At 37.9% G+C, this 24,186-nt stretch overlaps 2 protein-coding genes across 8 annotated transcripts in view; one reads left to right on the top strand and one right to left on the bottom strand.

The window, feature by feature from the left end:
- Positions 1-423: 423 nt before the first annotated feature.
- On the bottom strand, positions 424-20,461 carry Sypl1 (synaptophysin like 1). Of its 2 annotated transcripts, XM_003469847.5 has the most exons (6): positions 20,288-20,461; positions 19,974-20,045; positions 9,823-9,944; positions 8,208-8,409; positions 3,303-3,491; positions 424-1,820 (listed from the first exon to the last, which is right to left on the bottom strand). In XM_003469847.5, exons 1-6 carry the CDS (start codon positions 20,459-20,461, stop codon positions 1,686-1,688), a joined length of 894 nt encoding a protein of 297 aa, XP_003469895.2. In that variant the 3' UTR covers positions 424-1,685. The 2 variants fall into 2 exon arrangements, with proteins under 2 accessions (XP_003469895.2, XP_063094263.1); XM_063238193.1 differs by lacking the exons at positions 19,974-20,045; positions 20,288-20,461 and adding an exon at positions 12,105-12,597.
- Positions 20,462-21,362: 901 nt separating this feature from the next.
- The window catches only part of LOC101788322 (tigger transposable element-derived protein 1-like), a 107,112-nt gene continuing 104,288 nt past the window's right edge, over positions 21,363-24,186 (top strand). For all 6 annotated transcript variants that reach the window (XR_010043846.1, XM_063238161.1, XM_005003631.4 and 3 more), the window contains exon 1: positions 21,363-22,434. Coding sequence is in view for 5 of the 6 variants with exons in the window: in XM_063238161.1 (XP_063094231.1) it covers positions 21,363-22,434 (1,072 nt within the window). In the remaining variant the exon portion in view is untranslated. The remainder of the gene's footprint in view (positions 22,435-24,186) is intronic.

Raw genomic sequence — 24,186 nt, forward strand, 5'->3', positions numbered from 1 at the left:
GCTTGCAAGGCAGGCGCTTATGCCTCTAAGCTAAATCCCCAGCCCCTGTTCATTTCATTTTCATAAACACCCTTTGAGGTCAGTATTCTTAACATAAAGGGTAATTTGCATAAAGTTAACTAGGTAGTAAGTGATGAAGACAAGATTCAAAGTCAGGCAGTTTGGCTCGAGAGTATGTATTTTTAATCAGGAATCGTAGCTCCTAGTTGAGTAGTCAATTAGAAAAGGGTTATTAGGAAAACAGCCTGATAATTACAACTTTTAAAATGAGACTGAATGAAAAAGGGATAGAAGCAGAGTGCCCAAAGCATTTTTGTTTTATTCTTTGCCAAATACTCAGACACTACTATACTTTTAGTTCTTGCTTTGAAAATCAGTTTTCCCTCAAACTGCTAAAGATGAAGAGTTTTCTATAACAGTGTATTCTTTTAGCTTCTTTATTAACTTTGTTGCATAAAACATATACATTCTCATATTGACATTTTTGTCATGAATAGACAACAAAAATAAGGTAATAGCAAGACGTGCTCCACATAAACAATCACATAATAATAGAAAGTCTAGATTCCTATAAAACAAAAAGATCAGGAAGGAAAATATGAATAAGCATTGTATACAGAATATACTCAAATGTGTGTGCAGAGTATATTCATAATATTGTTCACTGAAGTTCTTTTATGATGCATAATTTCTTAACCATCCATTTGTAAAATAAAGATATTAACAAGGAGTTCAAATCATTTATTTTCACAATATCAAGGCTAACCTCAAAGAAGCAATTTCATAGACTCTCAATGTTAACTGTTTCTAAAGTAAAAGACAATTTTATTATTTTTAACCCTCTGAATAAGGTCTGCAAAAAAGAGGGCTTATTGTATTGCTACTTTTGGAAGACCAGGTCCCAGCCTGCACTTACATGGCATCAGTAACATGAGAGCCAATAAATCCATCACTGAGAGCAATGCCTAGCCATATAAAGCACTCAGGTGAACTGGGTTTTACTTCTAGCAAGCCTATTAAGCCACCCAGTAGCATAGAAGCTCAGACGTCATGTACCAGAAGTACTAAATGAACTGCACATCTGTTAGATATTTCCAAGTCCCTGCTTCTAACAGTTTTAGTACACCTATTAAATAGGCAGGTCATTTGAAAAAACAGAAACAAAACATATACCCAGTCTTTGCAATTAAAACATTTTTATAATGTGAACAATGTTCAGACACAAAATTAGAACTATATGTTTTTTCTGAATACAATTTATATAATTAAGAGTTTTTAAAACAAAGACCGCTCTTAGGTATATGATCTATACAAACTTACAGTAGTGTATGTTCCAAATAAAGATTTTGTATTATGACATGACAAAATAATCGTTTTCTAAGTAAAGATATGCTAAGGCCTAAGGTTGTAAACACTTTGAAAGCCAAACAGCTTAGTGAAAACATCACTGTTCATTTAAAAACGTGTATCATCTCAGACCCTGAACTTTCAAATTTACATGCAAGAATACATTTACATCTTAAATGTCTAGGAAAGGCACAAGTTTACGTAAAAAAAGCAGCAAAATTTTAAACCCACCAATTTATGGAAAAGCCATTACTTTTATTAGAAAAAAAAATGCTTCTCAAATGTTGGTAACAAGTCAGGTACAGACACAGGTTTGGTTCAGTGTATTTCTCCCTGAATTACATCCCGGGAGGAGCAGCAGTCCCTCCTTGGCCATGGGGAGCAGAAGTGTTTGAGGGTCTGTGTAAGTTGGTCTCCTTGTACACAAACCAAGCATTTCCTCCCCACAGTATCATATTCAGAAAGCCAAAGATCTATGAAAGAGAAAAATAAATGTGAAAACCTAATGCTTAAACAGTTTAGTTTCCTTTTTAATGACTTTAGGCAGTACATTAATTTCATTTAACATTTAAACCACTTATAAAGTAGAATAAAAAAGACTATACTTGAATGTATAATGGTTTTTTTTTTTTGCACTGGGATCAAACTACAATCTTGCGCTTGCAAGGCAGGTGCTTATGCAGCTAAGCTAAATCTCCAGCCCTGAATGTGTAAAATTTGGACATATGACTCACTTCCAACTAAATAAAGCTAAACCTCTAAATCTGCAACACATTTAAAATCATGACTAAAAATTTTTATTTTTGCATGCTCATTGCATAAAAGCTATGGGATTAACATAAGAACCTTGAAACTCTCCTTGTATTACTCTGTGTTTAGCCTTCCAGGTTCCCTCCTTCAGGCCTTTTCCCCACCTTTCTCCTGACTGGAATGGTTACAAGCTGCCCACATGCACCTTTTCCTATCCCCCCCCCCCCCCGCCCACTTCCCCAAAGTCACCTCCTCTACTTCAACCAACAGCTGCTAGATAGAAGAACTTTACTTCCCATCCTGCACTGATTGATGCTAAAGAAATAAACCTCAGATACACTTCTGATGAGAAGTCTCGGAGATGAATAAGGCGGAGCTACTTCAGTTTAACAGAGTCCTTTGAGACACACATGGCATTACTTGAAAGGACAGTATTAGGGGGAATGCTTTATCTTTTTGTGTATCTGTATACAAAAACACTTCTGAAATCACTGAGGTCAAGCACTGTCAATATAAATTTATTGACTTCTAAATCACAATGTTACAAAATAAAATTTGGGACAACTGCTTTATAAGGCAGTACTGATGTCTACTGAGAAGACATTTTTTTGAAAACACATGAGACTTCCTAAACATAATTAAGTGTACATAGTAACAATACGTTTAACAATAAACAACTGTATTTTGTTAAAGTAGCAGATAAAATAATACTTACTATAGAATACATTTTCTGGATTATTTTAAAAATCAGGGGAGTAGGTAGCATTTTTCTGTAAGTCATATTTACAAGGCAGGCTGTAAAGTCAGATCTGGTTCAAACTGTGGCATGTCACTTACTAGTTGTGTCCCTTGGATGATTTGCCATGTTTGAAGATAGTATCACCTTCCATCTTCCTTTTAAGATGGTTACATAACTTAAGATATGATAGCAAATGCCTGACACATAATTTCAACAAAAGTTAGACTAGGATTAGCACCTTTCAAGTGAAAGTCCTGCTTTGTCAATTTCAGTGACAGGTACAACTCAAGAAGATCTTGATCAAATCTGTTCACAGATAATTTTTAAACAAATTTTCTTCAGTTATATATACCTAGGATCTTAACATCTTAGTATAAATAAAAACCAATATATTCATTCAGACATTAAAAGATACTGCTTTTCTAATAATCAAAAATTAAAAATTGCATAAATAAAGCATACATACCACAGATACATTCAGGGATCCCATACTTGTCACAGAGCCAAAATGGCATATTACTGTTGACTTCTTACAAGGCATAAGTTCCTGAACAATCCTGGGACCTGAAGCTACTTTAATATCTGTAAGAGCTTTAGCCCAGGCCGATGTACTCACCAACCACAAAAAAGTGGCAACAACAGTGACAATAAAGTCCTGAAAGAAAAATAGTAATAACGAAGTTGATTTAGAAATATTAAATTTTAAATCCACAATGAAGTAACAGATAACATTTAACCTTATGGTACTAAGAAATAACCTTCATACTTTATTAAAAAGGTCACACTCAGCATAGTACCTGCGATACAAGAGTTAGTAAGATTTGTTTCCTCTGAAGTCTTATGATTTTTACAGTAGAAACCAAAGTGTCCCACAGCTCTCACCATACACTTACCCAAGTCAGCTGCTTCCAGAAGCATCCCTTAGATCTGCCATCAGCAATAGCTGTGTTTCCATACGCACACACCCGCCCCTACCAGCACCGCTCTCCTGCTCACTCTGGCATCCCACCTCCCAGTCTCCACAGTCTTGACCTACTGAGACCCACAGTCTGACTCCATCACCTCTTTAATGTCTCAACTTCACTCATGTCCTCATGTCCCTTAATTTATATTTTAGGGTTATTTATCCCTTGCATACATTCTCTATGCCCTATGTTTCTCCTGTTTCCTCATTCTGTTCTGGTAAAATCCTAATTTTAATTAAATCGAATTCTCTATGAGATGGGCAATGAGAGGATGAAAAGACAATCAGGTTTTTAAAAAATACATGGCTATGAATTTTAAGAAGCTTCAGTTTTTTTTTGGTACTGGAGATCGAACTCAACCTCAACCTCGCAATTGCTGGATAAGTGTTTATGCAGCTAAACTAAATCCCCAGCCCCATGGACTATGAATTTTAAGAATGCTTACTATATAAAGACAAAAACCCAAACCAAAACAAAAAACCCAAACCCAAAACCAAACAAACAAAAGCCAAAAACTGTTCCAAGACACTTTCTTACTAGTAATGTTCTACTAAATTCTTCGCTATTATATTTCCAAAAGTAAACTGAAAAGTTTTAATATCTGGGATAGTTGCTTATTAATCCAAGAAGATGAAAAAAGGTAAAATTATTCTCCTTAATCTTCTTTGCTAGGAAAACAAAAATTTTGCCCAGTAATACTGATGAAAATGATCTAAATAATACTTTAAATATCCTTCTGTATAAGTTATAATACCTTGTGTGATAGCTGGGAAATTCAATGACCAAAATGGGAATAATATAAAAATTATAGATTTACTACTCCTCTAAGCAAGTGCGTATACTTGTGGCTCATTTCTGCAGCAAAAATCTAAATCCAGACAATTTTAACATTGAAGTATTTGGTTTTTAAAGATGGATTAGATTTTAATTATTTGCCAATCACCTTTAATAAGCCATTCATTCAGACAGGCATCAAGAATCTCTCATGAGATGTAGAAGATATGCCATATAACTTGCCCACTTGGCCAAGACAGCACTGAATACCTTGTGACTAGCCCCAAAGCAAACAACACTTGTACAAACAGGCAGTTATCTGCAGTTTGCATTTGAGCTCTTCTTAGCTGACATTCTCGGACCTGTGGGACCACTGTGCTGTAGTATGTTGTACCTTCTGCTGCATATAAATGTTTTCTATGTTTGTTCTAGAAACAGAAAGTCTTTTGTAAGTAATATAAGGTGATCATACATTAAACAAGTCTTTAGGCTAAACGTGCCTCTGACAAATTTTATGTCAAATTCCTTGAATTTTCATGTATTCCTTTCACATTTCTTACTAAAATGTACACTGTTCTCTCTCTTTCCCTTTCCTACTATATCCTTCAAGTCTACTTTGTTAATAGCTACGGCATGACCTCTTTACATGCCAAAAGCAGGAAATTCTCTGAAAATGATACCCAAAATAAAAAGAGGGTAGAGGAAAGTGAGGTATTATTGTGGTTTCTGTAGACTATCTGTCCTCTTCAGGACTGCAGCCACAGTGCAATCTAAGTGAACAGTGTCAGCCCTGTTTCTCCCAGTAAGATAGGATATGATTCAAAACAGACTTTTAGAATTGGAGATACCTGCCTATTTTGTTTGGTTTCATTTTCTGGTATTCCTGACTATACACTGCTTAGAACCCTTAGACATCTGCTACTTAACATGTACACACAAAGTACTATATTTACTTAAAAGAGAACTAAAGTAGATTTAAAATTTCACAGTTGACTGGGATCTCATCCTATTGAAAAGCTTTTGCACAGCAAGAGTGATGAGACAACCCACAATGTGGGACAAAATGTTTGCCAGCTGTTCCTCAAACAAAGGATTACTACAAGAACATACAAAGAACTAAAAAAAAAAAAAAAAAAATCAGTCCTCCCAAATTTAAAGACCCAATCCAAAAATGGGCATCTGAGATGAATACACCCTTCTCACATGAAGAAATTATGAACAGCAAATAAATATGTGAAAAAATGTTTAACATCACTGGTCATTTGACAGATGCAAATTAAAGCAACACTGAGATTCCACATCACCCTGGAAAGAATGGCTAGAAATCAGCCAATAACAAATACAGGAGGGGGCTATTGGGAAAAAGGAACCCTTCTTCACTGCTGGTGGGAGTGTAGACTGGTGCAAGTACTATGGAAATCAGTGAAGATTCCTCAAAAACCTAGGACTAGAGTTCCCACTGGACACAGCTATTCCCCTTCTGGGTAGCTCCCCAAAGGAATTAAAAAACATCATACCATAGTGACACATGTGCACTCATGTTTATAGCAGCACAATTTATAATAGCTAGATTTTGGAAATAACCTATATGCCCATCGAATAAGGAATGGGTAAAAAAAGATTTGGTATTTTTATACAATGTGGAGTACTACTCGTCATAGAGAAGGATAAACTGGAGACTTTTATGGGTAAATGGTTTAACTTGATACCACATTCATAAGTGAAATAAATCAGACATACATGTGAAAGTATCATGTTATCTCACTAGTGTGACCAAGTGAAAGAAACAATATGTGTATATGTATACATATATACATATATAAAAAAGACACTTAAGATAGTTAAACTATCTGATTTCTCTGAGTTCACTGAAGAGAAAGATTTGCACTGGTATTATTTGGACAATTGAATGCAGATGTCCTGTGTTCTGGGTGAATGATTTGGGGATAACAATGCGCAATGTATGTTATTGTTGCCCTGATTCACGTGTTTTGAAAATTTTTTTTTCCTCTTTGAAGTAAAATGTATTTGGAAAAAAGATAAAAATATAAAACAAACAAACAAAACGCAAAATGAAATTTAAAAAAAAATTCATAGTTGAAAGACTCCTGGAAATACAGAATTAAGAATACTGCTGAAAAAGTGTATTTTTGTTAATAAGCAGTACCCCAAAATTGATGTTATATTTGGCTATATTTAAAAATTCTTTGGCTGTATGAAAAAATCTTTTTTTTAAGTATCTCTGAAAAACCCTTTTTATTTATATGGTTAAATTAAAAGCAGAATTCGAAATTTAAACAAGAAGCATCCATTAAATGTTATAACAAAAATATTTATGGAAGCAACTCTAGAATCTCTTTTTATGATCACTGACCATTCTTATATGGAAAATTATTTTAACTTCCAGCATGATGCAACTACATCAGTTTTATAGTTTTAACAGAGAGAAACTCTCTCTAAAACTGATGCTTTAAAAAGTTAATTAAACAAAGTTTTATTTAAAGTTTTCCATTACTGACAAGGCAAGATACAGCTAAAGAATTTTAACAAGATATAATTATACGTATGATCATGAGAATCCCTTTTAAAAACAAAGCTTGAGAAGTCTAAAGATAATACAGTCATAAAACATTCTTATTGAATAAGCACTGCAAATTAAAATAACTTATGTCCACCTTTTTGAAAGTTATCTAGCAATCAAGCACTATTTTAGGAAACCATCTGGTTTTCTTGTCTTTTTTTGTCTTATGGCTTTCAAGACCTAAGAAACAGAATAAACCTGCACTATAAAGGACTATTTTATTCCTTACTTACCCTTCGCATTCTTATAATCCAGGCAGCAAAAATCAAAAATAAATAAATAAGACTTTAATAATTTCTTCATAGACAGCTTTTCTTTTAAGTTTTGTACAAATAATTAGCAGATATTGGTGTAACTATTATCACAAAAATACCTCTACTCCCTTCCAGTTAATATGGACTTGGAAGCTATTCTTTTATCGTGAAGATTTGGTTACAAGCATGATTTACGGTTGGATTTGCCACTGATAGGAACAGTCCCTGAATCTTAAACTAATATAAAAGTAATTTGGGTCACATTTAAATTAAGTAGTTTCAGCAAGAAAGCTGCCATGGCCAATGTCAAAAAGATGAGTATGCTATGCTCCCAAAACACTTTTTTAAACAACAGAAGCGAGTTAGATTTGATCTGTAGGTCCTGATCTGCTAATCCTTGATATAGACCATTAAGCTCAATAAAATATTGGAAAGGCATAAAGAGGCCTTGGAGGAAAGATAAAGAAGGTCAAGAGTAGGAACATTACTGATATGATCTGCAATTCTTCAAATTAAAGACATTAATTTCTACTTTTCTATTTGTGATCTAATATGCTTTATCACTTGTGAGTTTTTCCAGGCCAAAATAACGTTAAAAATCTTTCTCTGGAATAATCAATAAGCTTACAGAATTGGGTTAAACGTAATAAAGAAAACTCAACTTTGCAATAAATAAAACATATTAAACTACACTTGTGTCAAAAATTTTAATTTCTAGTCAAAATATCTGCATTTAGCTTCCAGTGTAACTTATATAAATTACTTTCATATAAAAAGAAATGAAAGTGTCTACTCACAATCATGGGAAGTTTATGACTATCCCGGTACAGGTTCGTGTAACCAACATAGAGCAGAAGGGCGGCAATGCAGTACAAGAACACAAAGACTGCAAATGTAACATAGAATTGCGCAGAAGAGGAGTAATCGCCTATGAGGACTTGGCTTTTCCAATCCACATCACACACATTTAAAGATGACTGAAACGATGCCTGATTTAACCTATTAAAAAAAGGTTCAAATAAATGTATGACTTCCTGGGCTCTCCAACAGATACAGAAATATGAAGCAGAATACTGAAATGACATTTCAAAATATATTCCCTAAGTATACTAAAAACATTTCCTTTTTTCAAAAAACTGGGAATTAAAATATTTACGTAAAATTTTCACAATACATATAACAAGTTGTGTCTGGTAACTGGATTATGATAGATTAAATACAGACTGAATTATACACTTTCACATTTAGATGCTACCTTTCTGCAGTTAAAAAACTAGCAGATTAGGTGGGATTATACCAAGTATTTTACAGTTTGAGACACATTCTATCCTAGAATGCAGTTTGTGTGATTAGCCCTAGGAAAGCCAACTATAAGGGTTCACTTTTTAGAACTTAGATTAGTTGTTATCTGAAAAATCACACTGCTTTTCACTTTCCCTATCCATAAATTACAAAGACACTTATCTCTAAATATGCTAGTAACAGATTTTACAATTATACACAAGCAATAGCACATAGCTTTGATGATTAGTTAGCACTTAGAATCTGACATAATATTTTAACCATTTGACATATATAAGGCTTTAACTAATCATTAAAATATCTTTAAAAAGTAACATTTTCAACTTATTGTACAGAAAAATTAAGTCTTAGGTCAGACAAGTTAAATGAAGAAGATTCATATGCCAGCTTAACCAAAGAAAGTATCAGTAGACTTTCCAATAAATATTGCAGTCACACAGAAAACTTCAAAAGCCAAATGTTCATTCTTATTTAAGAATAAAAGCTGGGATTGATGGTTTATGTTTATAATCTCAGCACTTGGGAAGCTGAGGCAGGAGGATCACCAAGAGTTCAAGGCTAGCCTCGGTTGCATGGTGAGGTCCAGGCCAGCCTCAACTACATACTGACACTTTGTTTCCAAAAACTAAAACAGAAAACAAAATAAAAAATTAAGAAAATATGGTTTTGTGTTAAGGAAAACAGGAATTCTTCACTTCATATAAATACACAGCTTAAAAACTCAATAAAGGACACTATTTAGTAATTGTAAAAATACAAGTGATCTAGACTTTTACTTCTATATATTAGGGTTTTCCTCATGAAGGCGACAGGCTAGCCTTTATTTTTTAATTTCCAATTCACCCTGGGATGATAAGGCCATGTCACATTGCTGTCAAAGTTAGATATACTTATTCTTGCCGGCTGTATTTATTTCATCACAGACCAGGGAAAATTTGCACATTGGTACTGGTCTGTGTTCCATGGTTTGAGTAGCAAAAATCACAACTGAGCATGAAATCAAAAATTTTCTAACATCCTCTGCACAATCAATAAATTGTTGAAAATTTTAACCATTCACTATGAAAGTAAAAAGAATTGTTAAATTATAAAAACAAACAACTCACTCACCTGAATGGATAACCAAAAGTAGCTGTAACAGTTTTATTCTCAGCCCCTGGAGGACAACTCACTAGAATTTCTGTTTTGCCCTTAAAACCTCCACAGGTAGCAAAAGAGAAAATGGCACCAATCTGCACAAAGTATGGGAAAAAAGGGAAGAGAAAGCAGCATTACTGTATTCAAAACAAAGGTCATTAAAATAGTTAAGTACAGTGACTATCAAAAACTGGCTCAACATTCTACAAACTGTTAACCATAAACTAAAAGTAAAGAGTAAAAAATATTTAAAAATTTATTTGAAAGTCTCAACAAATGTGATTTATTTTTCCTAGACTGTAACACAGAAAGTTGCATTCTAGTCCACATAACATTTTCTCATCCTTGCATGGATCTACTAGAGAATAGTATGCCATTCAGAGGAGACTCACTTCATGAGTTTGTGAAGCCTCACTTTCTGTGGACTTCCAATTGCCAAAAGGTAACAGGAGAATTTTTTTCTTGATTATGCACATGCTTAAAAGAATTATGATCTCTCAAATGCTATTTATAACAGGGAGGAAAAAAAAATCAAAAACCCAGGAGCACCCTAAATGTCGACAGGGAAACAAACAATAATTCATCCATATAAAGGACACCAAAAAGATGTAAAAAGTCAGGGGGTTATTTAATACAGAAAAATGTTACCCATGAATAAAGTCTGCTTAAACAATGTACCATATGTGTTCTACATCTATGCATACACGGAAAGGTCATGCATTAAAAATTTTAACAGTGGTCACCTCTTGAAGCAACAGAAGATAAAGGATGCAATTCCTTTTCTATTTGTCTTCTAAACAAAATAAAAAACCCAGATACTTTATAAACCTGTGAATGAGGACTCAAATACTATGTAATAGCTATAACTAGGACTCTCTCTAATATTTATAATGTAACGAGGACCTGACCCATTAGCAAATGCTAACGGTTCTTTTCAAAATATATTTGGAATATGACCACCACATCCTGATCTAACCTACCACTTCTTGCCTGAATTTTGCAACAGGCTTCTAAATGATTTTCCTGCTTCTGTCCTTGCTCCAATTTCAGTCCATTATCAGCACAACAGATCAGGTTATCTTTTAAAAACTAATTCTAGAAAACTTCATCTTCAAAGCCCTGCAATGGTTTTTGAAATTTCTCAATAAAAATGAAAGTTCATATAAAATCCTTTCTTCTGTTAGTATTTTGGACCTCACTTTTTTCGTTTGTCTCATCTTTCTACACAAAATTGTCTGCCTGTTACTTCTTGACTTTCTCCACTAGGGCCTTTCTAATGACTCTTTCCTTGGAGTACATGATTTAATACCTCAACTCACTGCTCCCTACTCCAAAATGCAAGGAACTGAACCCACACTCCAAGGTGGGAATTCCATCTGCACACTGCTCTATTTCACTTCCATCATAATTTTTTCATTGCCCGACATCATGCTTGTTTCTTTCCCTAGAATGGAAACTTGAAGAGGTCAGGAACTGTTTGCTCGTGGTTACACCCCTGGTAAGTAGCAGATAAGATTCAATGCAAAGTGCTGCCTTACCAAAGAAGGCCAGCTGATTAGGGACTGAACCTCTTAAGTCATAAGCCAAAATAAATTTTTCTCACTGTTAAAAAAATCAATAATCTCAGGTATTCTGTTGTAGTAATAAAAAGCTAACACATTTAATATTAGTGCCTCTAGTAAATTACTCCAGAATCTTGAGTCATATGCCATAATCAAAAACATAACTATCAAGGTAGTTTTTCCCCATAAGGAAGAAAGATGTGAAAAAAGATCTGGTTACAGATATGAGTCTGAGGTGATGTCCAACAAATACTCTGGGGTCTTCTGTCAAGAATCCATAGGTAAAGACAGAAAACTGGAGCCTCTCAGAGTAAACATGCATGAAAACAAAATGCTAGGAAACAAGTATTGGCCGGAAACTCACATTTGGGCTACGAAACAAACAAACAAACAAATGAGATACACAAATGAACTATAAAACAAAATAGGCCAGGAAAGGATTAGTGTGTATAGAGAAATTGTATCTAACAGGGCTGGCATTGTAGGTCACTAAGGAAAGGCATATGGTGATGTTAAAGACATGTTCACAAACTCTAAGACTCTTCTCAAGACATGGAGTGTAATTTCCTTTATGTGTGGAATAGACCTAGTGCCTTGCCTTTGGAAGAGAATATGGTAGAAGAAATGAGTATCTTCTAATATGAAACATAAAGACTCCAACTTGTCTCCCTTTTTCACGTCCCACGTACTCACTGTCTGAGAGAAGCCAGCTGCCATGCTGGAAAGATACTCAATCGACCTACTGAGAGATCCAGGAGCCATGCAGCCAAGGACCACCCCATGACTATGCTTGGCAGTGCAGCCTCTGGCTTGCCAAAGTGAGTGAGATGCAGGCCTGGTGATGACTTCGAGGATGGTCAGCAGCTCAACAGCAACTTCAAAGGAAACCACACTGTTACGCCACTCCCAGATTCCACCTGACAGAAACCCAGATGATAAATGTCTTGTTTTAAGTTGCTCAGCGAGGACAATTTACTGCACCATAGTAGACAGTGAATACAGAGAGGGGCTGTTTAACAAATGTAACACTTAAGTGGAAAAAGTAAGTCTTTAAAAAGGAAAATCTGCTGGGCACGGTGGTGCATGTCTATAATCCCAACACTTGGAAGGCTGAGGCAGGGGTACTGCTGCAAGTTTGAGGCCAATATGGGCTACCAAGTGAGACCCTGTCAACAAGACAAAACAAAAAACAGGAAAATCTGTGATCAAATAGATAAAAACACTAACACAAGAGATTAATTTCAACTATAGAAAAAATACTTAAAATCAAAAGTCAGGTTTTGAATGTAAAACAAGCTACAAACTAGGAGAAAATTATTTGTAGTAAGCATAATATTGCAAGAATCTAGCGGTCTACAGATCTATGAGAATCCCTTCCTCATGTGTGCCTATAAGAGATACGTACAGTTGGGGGCTGGGGATTTAGCTCAGCGGCATAAGCGCCTGCCTTGCAAGCAGGCAGTCATGAGTTCAATCCCCAGTACCGGTAAAAATGAAAAAGACAAAAAAAAAAAAAAAAAAAAAAAAAGAGATATGTACATTATATAAATGTTTACAGTGACAGTGTTTAGAGTATCAAAGTGGGATGGGGAAAAGCAACAGGAAAATTGGTAAGACAGCAGTATATTCTTGCAATGGGAAGTTATACAGTAAAACATATCTAGGAACTATAGCTGCTCATGTCAATACAGGTGAATCCTAGAAACTGAATAGAAACACTGTGTAAGACTACATAAAAAACACTTTTTAAAAGCACTGTCTACATTTCTTCTAATTTTTGTTCACACCATCTACAGTGTGGGCTCTGAAGCTGCAGTATCCAATAAAGTGGTCATCAGTTATTTGTGGCTACTCAACACTTTAAATGTGCCTAGTATAAATTGTGATGTACCCTAAGTGTAAAATACACCCTAGATTTTGAAGATTTAGTATGAAAAAGGTAAAATGCCTTTTAAATAATTTTTACATTACTTGCTGAAATAATATACTTTTTCAAGTAAAATATATTAAAATTAATTTCACCCATGTGTGGCTAATAGAACACTTAAAATTACTATGTGAGCCTGGGATTTAGCTCAGCAGTGTGAGCGCTGCCTGGCAAGCACTACGTCATGAGTTCAATCCCCAGTACCAAAAAAAAAAAAAAAAAAAAAATTTATTATGTGGCTTGAATTTTTAAAAATTTATGTTGTATTTTTATTGGACAAAGGTACTTAAGAGTGATGGGACACTGATGTGAAATAAAAGCTGGCTGTGGCGTGCATGTATAATCCCAGCACTTTTGGAGCTGAGGCAGGAGGACTGCCACGAGTTCACGACAAGCCTGGGTTACACAGTGAGCTCAAGGTCAGCCTAAGCTACACAGCTGAGACCCTGTCTCAAAACACCTGGATTATGTCTTTCCTGTTTAACTAGATTTCCTCACCGGTTTTACAGTTCTGCACTTTTTTTTTTAAAGCCCAGACTTCGACTTGGTACAAATCACATGGCTGATCTAGCTTTAACTTTGTTTTCTGGCTGGGCATGCCTGTACTCTAATTAGCCTTACCTAACTCCTTGTGGTAGACCTCATTATTCTTCTGGGCTGCCTAGACAGTCACTTTATTACGTATTAAACTTTACTACTGGCATTTTCATGTATCTTGCTATATATAACACAAAAAACAAGCTTATGGATTAATTAAACAAACCAGTGAATAAATGGGATACTGTACTGTACTATCAGTGATGCTTTTAAGACAATAATCTCTACTACTCCCGTGCCACACTGCCATGTCTTTATAACCATCTTGCCTGAGATTTTCACTGTGTACCTGGCAGAATACCAGGCACGTAACAAATACCTGCTTAATTCAGAAAAAATTTAAATTTCTAAAACTTAGAAATAAAATAGTATTTTGAGTCCTTTTTTTTTTTTTTTGGTCTTTTTCGTTTTTATCGGTACCAGGGATCGAACTCATGACTGCCTGCTTGAAAGGCAGGCGCTTATGCCACTAAGCTAAATCCCCAGCTCCCTAGTATTTTGAGTCTTATATAACCATTACTTCAAAGCTGTTTTTTCATAGCTGGGCATGGTGACAGTTGGCTGTAATCTCAGCATTAGGAGGCAGAGGCAGGATGATCCCTACAAGTTTGAGGCCAGCCTGGAAGTGGGATTATGTCTCAAAAGAAAAAACAAAACCAAAAAACAAGCTTTTTGTTACAAAGAAAAGTATCATGTTAGCAATTCTGGTCTTCATCTTTTCTTACAGAAAAAAGGGACAAACTATAATTTTATATTAAATGAAGCACAAAATAATTTTAGAATTTACAGTTCAACCATGTCCCATCTCCAAATACCCTGTAGCTACTCTGACACAGGTTGGAGGTTATCATCTACTGGCATAGATAGAAAACACTCACATGTCTACTTATATGTACTGGTAGATTTAAATATAGAATTAAAGAAAAAAACATACTCATTGCCTATGAGTATGTTTGTGTAGTCTTTCCAGTATTTACCTTTTAAAACATGAACTTATTGCCAACCTTTTTATATCAGGATACAGTACTGTGCTTAAAAACGTGTTTCTTGTGTATATTTGGGAAAACCGAAGACACAGCAATATCAGACCCACATTCTCATAAAGCTATCAGCTGAGACAAGTGATACATGCCACTCAAGACAAGAAATGTCCTTCAGACTGCTTTCCTCTACTGTTGCGCTCTCCAGACGGCAGGTTACTCAGTAGTAATCAGTAAGGTGCTCTTGTTTTCCTTCTGGACAGCTCCTTTCATTCATTTACTTTACAAGGTGGTTCTACCAGTACTACTTCCTTTGGACTACACAGGAAGTCTGTATCTCAAAAACAAAACATTCCTCAAAGAAACTATAGATTGACTATAATATTAAAAAAAGAATAGAATCCACATTACAATGTAAAAACAGCTTCTGCTTAATCAAATTATACTATAATTAGAAATTACCACAATAGTATCTAAAATTGGATTTTTAAAATATGAATGAATTTTACTCTGAGCATACAATTTGTTTAAGGTATTAACATATAAAATATGCATCTAAGTTATAGACGCAAATTAGGACGTTGGGCAACAAATGTAGACAGGAATTTATGACAAAAAGACTAGAGAGCATGAGATTTCCAGTGAGCTATCCATCCTTCAGCCAGTCCCAGTCTAACTCCTCTTTCTAGGCCCTGCTCATTCACAGGGTTCTACTGAGGAACACATTAAGCTGAAGTTACCAACTTACACTTCCTTCAGTCCAATGTTTAGTTTACGAAAACAATGTGATTGAGCCAGGCATGGTGGAGCATACCCTTTAATCCCAGCACTCTGGGAGGCTGAAGCAGGAGAATTACAAATTCCAGGTTGGGCCAGGCAACTTGGCCACCTAGTAAGACCCTTTGTCAAAATGGGAACAAAAGGAAAAAAGGTTGGGGACACAGCTCAGTGAAAAGGACCTAGTTCAATTCTCAGTAACACACACACACATGCACACGCACACACAAATGAAATCTTTAGAAGATTATATATCCTATTTTTACTGTTAAATCAAATGATCATTTAGTACTTAAGATGAACTATGACATATGACAGTGTTTGTCTTTTCAGTCATAAGATTAGATGCCCAGAGCCAAGGAACTGATTTTTTTTTTTTTATCGGTACCGGGGATCAAACCCACGACCGCCTGCTTGCAAGGCAGGTGCTTATGCCTCTGAGCTAAATCCCCAGCCCCAAGGAACTGATTTTTATGGATCAACTCTGAAGCCTTTACTAAAGGTACGAATTTAAAAATGTTTTATTATTGCCGTGCTATTTCAGTCCATTCCCACTTTGCAATGAGCAGTGTGTCACTTACCACATGCTTGTTTTACTCTCTTCCCTTTGCCTCTCACAGTCGTAGAGTCTGCTAGGCCTGTTCTATGACCCTCAAGAATTTAGATTTCAAAAAGTAAACTTTAACGTTTCTGCTGAAATAGTTTTTCTAACTCTTAATCATTATACATTCAAAACACCTTTATGTCACCTTTATTCTTAGACTTAAGCTGTGTGAAACTGTAAATCTCCAAAGAACCTAAATATATTTATTTTAAAATATTTTTCAGGCTGTTGTTGTCAAGCTGGCTGGCTGCCTTGAAGTGTGCCTGTCACTTCATGGAAAACTGATAGTATTTGTCACAACTGTTAAACTTTGAGTTTTTACATAAAATTTAGTTTCCTTCTTGTGTTTTAGGGCATTTGATACAGGCTCAACTTATTATTTCCTCTCTTTCCATTCTTGTATAGTAGTTGGGACAATCATTTCTGCTAGGGCTTGAATTTCCCAGTTTACCACATCTTCTGATGAGAACTCCCATATCACCAACACATGCAAATATCCAAGTTATGGTAAGCTGTAAATTCAGATAGTAGGTAGACAGCCTTCCCTATTGTTTTGGATTCTCATTAATGTCTCCCTTATTTTAAAACAGCAATTCTCAATCTACAGACTCCCTGGAGCTCCCCACACTGAAACCCACAAAAGTAAAACATTTGCATAAGAATACTAAGGCGTTATTTACTTTACATTGTGTTGACATTTGCCTTGACCAAGCAAATGCATTGGAGTATAAAACTGCTAAGCCTCAGTGATAATCAGCATACAGTACCAAACTGTATTTCACTGCTACACACTAGCAGTTAAAAAAAAAAAAAAAAAAAGATTTACTTAAGAATATCTTTGATGAAGCAGTGAAATTATTTTTTTATTAAATCTGATATGCCTAACATTTTATGTGATGAAATGGACTTTTGCTGCATACAAATTCAATGGTTGTCTCCACAGAAAGCAGTCAAGTGATTGAGTTGTAAGCCAAATTATTCACTTTTTTATACCACTAAATGCTCTCCCATCTTCACAAATTGTGGATACACTCTGTCTTCATTACCTTACCAGATAATTCACTCAGCTTAAGTCAGTGTGGCTTTTAATTTGACTGGATTGTAGAATTTCTCTTGCTAAAGCCAATAAGAAGAGACTCCTGACTACCAAAAACCAAGGCAAACATTTAGTCTTTATTTGGTTTAATTTGTCCCTTGCTCCTAACATCACTAGTACTCTTTCTTTGAAACTCTAATAGTGCTGCCAAGATGGTACTGCTCTCCATCTTCTAGTGACTCCTTCTTTTCTTTGATGGCAGATCTACATGCTGAAATCTCTAGGTCATACCAGTATTTTAAACTCAGGGCTCACATACACAATTGGGCATAGGGTAACACGGTTTTATGATCTTAAAGATCTTTTTACAGCCTTACTGACCTTGCACTAATATTTCTTCCTCTTTCGCTGAATGCCCTACCTTGAACATCGAGGCCACTACCAACCCAAGCCAGAAATATGGCAGTCATCTTAAAGGGTCCTCCTCTTTACTTTCTAAATATATTCTAATTTCTAAACCTATCTTCACTGCAACTAATTTTAAGCCCTCATAATTTCTCATGCAGTGTGTCTCTCTCCTCCAGTTCTGAGCTTTCCAATCCATTGTCTATACTGCTAACAAAATTTAAAGTCTAAAAGTGTTATTAAAGGACTGGGGATAGAGCTCACCAGCATGAGCACCTGCCTGGCAAGCGCAAGATCCTGAGTTTGATTCCCAGTACAAAAAAACAGGTAATACTGTATTAGTTACCTTATTCAGTAGGATTCTCAGTTTAAGTGAAAGCTATCCAGTAAGCATCCTATGTTTTGTACCACAATATCACACAGGCATTTTCCTAAGGAAAGGGTCCAGGTTTCTCAAGATTAACCCCAAAAGTAACAAGCCTCCAGGAACCTGTCAGAATCATCTCAAATCACACCCTTTCCCCCAGTATGTATAGGTTCCAGCCAACTCCCAGTTACTTTCAGTTCGCTTATGGGGTTGCACTGCTTCAACTTTTCACCCCATTGAACATCAGAGGCCCCTTCCTGGGAAGCAATGCCCAACTGCTCCCCAAGTGAAAAAGTACTCCATCCTACCAGTGTTTCTTCATTTGTTTATCTCCCTAGTTTATCTCTTCTATACTTTGAGACACCTTCATTATAGGATTCTCACTTGTAATTTTCATATCCTTCATCCTCACCAAGTCATGAGGAAAAGATCATTTTATCCATGTTTGTATGCTATTGTTTGGCACCGTGCTGGTACACAAAACCGTCAAATGTTAACAACATACAGTTTTATCACAAAATTATTTTCTGCATAATCTAAAATGGAAAATATTTAAGAAGCTTACAGATTTGCTTCCAAATACTTCAGAAAACTAATGAGCCTATCACTAGCACTTCAAAGAAAAAGTCCATAATTTTTAAAAACTGACAACACACACACAAATATAAACTGTCTCTGCCTTCGAGTAAAAATCTAAACTATAAATTATAATCTTCAATGAAACAAAAGCAGTATACTACATCGAAGGCATCTTCTCAATCTTCGTGTGTGAGTGGTGCTGGGAATGGAACTCAAGGCCTCACACAGGCTAGAGCACTCTCTATAAAAGCCGTACATAGCCCCAGCCTCCTAATCTTTATTCCATTAACCCAGTTAAATAATGTAATCTCTCTTGCAATTTGTAATTTTTGTACGTACAAATAATGTCCTTTCTACTTGAATCTAGACCCAGGTTTGCAAAACAAACGCACAAAAAACCAAAACAAATACCCCCCAACCCAAAACATAAATCCAAAGTAAATCCCCCCCACCCCGCCAGAAACTCATGTCTTTAAAGTGGCCATTTGTGTGAAATAAGCACCATTCCGATTTTCAGAAAAGCAGCAAAACTTTGGTGATGTGTATGCAGGAAATCAGAGACTAGTGTATGTACTCATCAGAGAATTTTGAGTTTCTTCTATTTTTAAAAAACATTCTAGTAGAAAAATAGAAGTTTCTACTTTCTTTATTACTTTATTATTAAAACAAAGGAGTTACGGATGTACATGTTGCTGGCTATAAACACAATCTGCCTGCGCGCTGGACAGACGCCAGCTTTCTATTAATAAGGCCCTGAAAATCAGCACTGCAAACCTTCAGCGCCTGGTAAATAGTTACTAACTCCTCCAAGCAGATTGATCATTACCATGGTCAAATTAATAAGTTTCCTTTAATGTTAATGATTGTGAGTGTTTCACGAATGGACTAATGACTTCCCAAACAGGATGTTGCTTGCAAAGACCTAACACAAACTAGAAGTCCGTCCTGACATACTGGAAAATGAACCGAATTCCCTCGATGCGTTTTCTGCAAAGTCCTTTTCCCCTGCTTTCCTGACTCAGAGTTTCACTATTTTTAACAAGAGCCGGCCTTAAAAGTAAATTCTAGGCGCAATGATCGCTCGCCCGATCCGGTGGACGGGGGGGAGCCGGCGCAGGCGGCCGCGGACTTCGATTGGCCCGCAGCAGGAAGGAAGTCCGCTCCCGCTCCGCGGGCGGCGGCGGGGCTGGGAGAACCGTGAGCCCCCGCCCCCAGGCCTGAGGCGCGCTCCGGCGACTGGGCCGCCCCGCCGTGCCCCGCGTCCCGCCGCGCCGCGCCGGCCGCACTCACCCACTCTAGGACCTTGATGAAGCCCAGCGGCTCCTTGAGCGGGACCAGGTTGAGCTGGAAGGCGGACATCCTCTGAGGGAAGGAGGGGAGAGAGTGAGGACAGCGGGGCGGAGGAGGAGGGGACCCGCGACACCCGAGCGGCGAGCCGGCGAAGACAGAAAGGCGGGGCGGGCGGGCTGGGCTCAGAGGCGGGAGGGGCCGGGCGCGGCGGTTGAGCCGCGGGGCGAAGCGCTTGGGGCGGAGTCCAAAAGGGTTTGGTGAAGAGGAGAGGACAGGCCGAGACTAGGAAGGGAAGGCTCCGCCCCTGGCCGCACCTGCCCGAGCCTGCTGATCCACTGACGAACCACGTAAAGGCTGGACGCCATACTGCGTGCGTCACGCCCCCCTTCTGAAGCCCGGCCCCTGGCGTTCGGTCGCTTTCTGCGCACGCGTACTCTCAGGTCGTCGCTCCGTTTCCGGTACTTTCCCCGCCCTTGGCATCTGCGCATGCGTACTCGGGCCGGTGCGCACCTGCAGCCCTTGCCGCCCTACGCGGGGCGAAGCTCTTCTGCCAGACCCAGCTCGTGCTTGCAGTGCCTAGCTTCTAGATGAATTCACGCGGTGTTGATACAGATGAAGCGTTTCAAAGCTTGTGTTAAGGACTTTTATTAAAATGGTGAAAAACTATTGCAAAACAACGGTCTTCTGGCGACCTGCTGTTGGTAGGGTGCCTCGGAAACGTGCCTTATCCAACATTCCTGCAGAGATTACGCTTATTCTCAGTTATTGGAGCCAGGGTTGAAAGAGGAAGTCATGCCTATTAGCAGAAGTCCTGGCTGGCTAGGCTTTCGTGACTGACCTATCCAGTGCTCCTTCCTTGGGAGCTTCCTGCAGAAGGCAACTTGCTCAAGAGCCACCTAGGTGACACCTCCTTCCTGGTGGCGGGCTCGAGCTGGTGACCTGTCGTCTGGTGTTTTAGTACCTGGCATGTGCCTGGAGAGCTGGAACAGTGTTCTGTTTGTGAGTGTGGTAAGATGGTTATCATGAAATATCTGGTGAATAAGAATGAAAGGACTTTAGCTCAAGAGGATCCCTGTACAACTTCCAAGTACTTAATTGTACAGTAGTACCTCGGTTCACGAACGCTTCTGTCAGCAATCAGTTTGGTTCAAGAGCAGAAGCGATAGGCAAAGTCTTGCTTCCCTTTGCGAATTCTGCATCAGGTTATGAAAAGATCATGGCTATCTTCTCAGCGTAAACACCAACAGGGCCATCTTCCTGCTCTGCTATACGGTCTTGGCCTCCTCTCCTTAAGATTGTGGTTATAGACAGATGTGTGCACACTTACTGAGAAGCCTTTTGGTGTAGCTTTTAGCACATACAGTACTGTACAGTGTTATTTAACCCAGCATGGCTCCAAACAAAGTGCAGAGCAGTAATGACAGTAACAAGAAAGTCCAGGGCAAGAATGGTAAGAAGAAGGTTTTGAAGAAAATAACCATTGCTTTGAAGAAGGAAATTGTTGAAAAGCATGAGCATGGTATTCGTGTGACTGATTTGGCCTTGGAGTACAAGATGGCGAAGTCCACAATCTCGACTATTTTGAAGAATAGAGATGCTATAAAAGGAGCTAATGTGGCAAAAGGAGTGACGACGTTGACCAAGCAGAGGACACAAGTGCTGGAAGAGGTCGAAAAACTTTTGTTAGTGTGGTTGAATGAGAAACAACTGGCAGGTGATAGTGTTAGTGAAGCTATGATCTGTGAAAAAGCCAGGAAACTGCACAGTGATTTACTGCAAGAAAAACCCTCCACAAGTGCAACAACTGATAAATTTAAAGCCAGTAGAGGGTGGTTTGATAAATTCCGGAAGAGAAGTGGCATTCTCCGTGTGACAAGACATGATGAAGCTTCCAGTTCTGGCAAGGTTGTTGCAGGAGCCTACAAGAAAGAGTTCTCAGAATTCGTAAAGGCAGAAGGATATGTTGCTCAACACGTGTTCAACTGCAATGAAACCAGGCTTTTCAGGAAGAAGATGCCTAACAGAACCTACATCACACAGGAGGAAAAGGCCCTGCCTGGGCACAGTGAGCAGCAGAGGGCGCTTGTTGAGAAATTTTTCACTGAGAAAGAGGAAGAGGAGGATGAAGTTAGCAGTGATATGATAAAATCCATTATGGTAAAATGGAAAGAGTGCCAGGATTTCTTTGAGAAGCACCACCCCAACATAACTATAACGAACAGAGTGTTGAAGCTTATGAACGATAATGTGGTCTCTCATTTCCGGAGAGTTATGCAGCGCAAGAAAAAACAAGTGACATTAGGCAGATTTTTTGTCAAAATCGACCCTGCAGCTAAGAAACAAAGAAGAGAGGAAACCCCTGAAGGAGGTCTACCTGATGTCCTTATGGGAGGAAACTCTCCAAACAGTAACCTCCTTCCTACCTTTCTTCCTGTCCTCCATGCCAAAGGTCTCAAGCAAGGTTAGTGTTTCCTCTTCATATTGTGCTGTACTTTGCTTTATATTTTTGTGGTTAAAAAACACGTATGGTTCAAAATGGTTTAGCCATATTTACATTCCACCTTAGGGGGGAATTTGGTTTGGGTCATGACCAGTTCTATTCATGACCAGAATCTTGGACCGCATTAAGTTCATGAACCAAGGTACTACTGTATATAGTAGGTGCCATTGAGATCATTCCATCAGGGCAGCTGTTCTTGGTTATCTTCTTGATAAAGCAAACCTTCCTTCCGTCCCTTCCTTGCCCGCTTCCTTGCTGGAGATTGAGCCCAAGGCCTCCTGCATGCAAGGCAAGTGCTCTGCTGCTGAGCCGTACCGCCATCCCTACCTTTTCTCTTTTAAGGCCTGTCTCTGTTTGGTTCTCAGAGTGCAATGGGAGTAGGTCCATTTTCTGGTAGACGATGTATTTCTTTTTTTTCCTGGCTCAAATTTTGAAGTTCCCAGCACATTTCCTTGAGATCAGTGAAACCTAGTGGATGAATTCAGGCTCTTGTTTACTAAGCAAGAAGGCATTGTAGATGCCCTTGCACCTAGGTCCTTGTGGGGTGACCGTGCACTGCTCCCAATGCATGTGAGACCAGCATGAGCATAATTCTGTCTTTGAGCTTGATTTCATGCTCTCTTGGTCTCATTCTTTCTCTTTCCCCTGCCCCCCTCCTTTATTTGTATGTCTTTCACTCAATATTTCTCTTTCTTTAACTTCTCTTCCTGTACTCCTATTCTGTTGAGGCCTGTTAGCATAGGCACCTAGGGACAGAGTAATAGATAGGATTATTTAACTTGAGCTTCATATTCAGAAAGATTCAAATTAGACTCAATGTTTTTTTCTAAATGAGATAGACAACAGAAGGATGCATTTTGCAAGTTTAGTTAGTAAGAAATTTAAAGATCCAAAACAAGCAGGGCATGGTGAGCTGGGCTTATGGTCCCAGATATTCTGGAGGCTAAGGCAGATAGATGAGACCTGTGTAGTGAAATCCTGTCTCTTAAAAAAAAAAAAAAAAAAAAGGATATGAAACTTACTTTCACTTATTGAAGATTTCAGAAACTGAAATTTGCTTATTGAAGGTTTCAGAAGCTGAAATTGGCTGGGCCCTTTCTCACCCTCTGTGCTTCACTAAATGCCTCTCTCCAGGCTCCTGTCTGCTTCTCCTTCAGTTCCAACAGTGGGGGGCCTGATGGCTGCTGCTCCTCTGGAAACCTTTAGTGCTAGGTAAAGCCTACCCTCGAACTTTAAGAAGCCCCCTTCCTTGGTCCTGTGCCATTGGTTGTTAAAGGTAGAGACACTTAGGGTGAGCAGAACTACATCAGGCCACTTGTCAGTTTTTGTTCATAGGAACTGACTGAGCACAATTCAGTAAGAGTGAGCCATTGCTGTGACCTTTGGCTATGGACAGCCCAGCACAGCTGCTGCCAATGAGCTGGGGGTGCCTGCCTTCCTGAGGCGCTGGCAGTGGCTGGGAGAATCAGTGACATCTGATTAACCAACATGATGGTTGTGAAGTTATTTCTTGTGTTCCCATAATAAGATTGTTGAAATAATAACATTTCGTTGAAGCCACAACTGTTCAAAACCAGTTAAGGACTGTTCAGATGGCTGTATCATGTGGACTGCAATCCTTGTTGTGTTTTAATTTGTTCCAGATGTGTCCCATCCTACTATTATGAAATAATTCTTATTAATGCAAAATTGTCTTGTCTATCCGAGGCAGTG

Source organism: Cavia porcellus, unplaced genomic scaffold (assembly GCF_034190915.1).
Source record: "Cavia porcellus strain 051 isolate PalLab524CR breed Dunkin Hartley unplaced genomic scaffold, mCavPor4.1 scaffold_2, whole genome shotgun sequence".
NCBI classification, from domain to species: domain Eukaryota; kingdom Metazoa; phylum Chordata; class Mammalia; order Rodentia; family Caviidae; genus Cavia; species Cavia porcellus.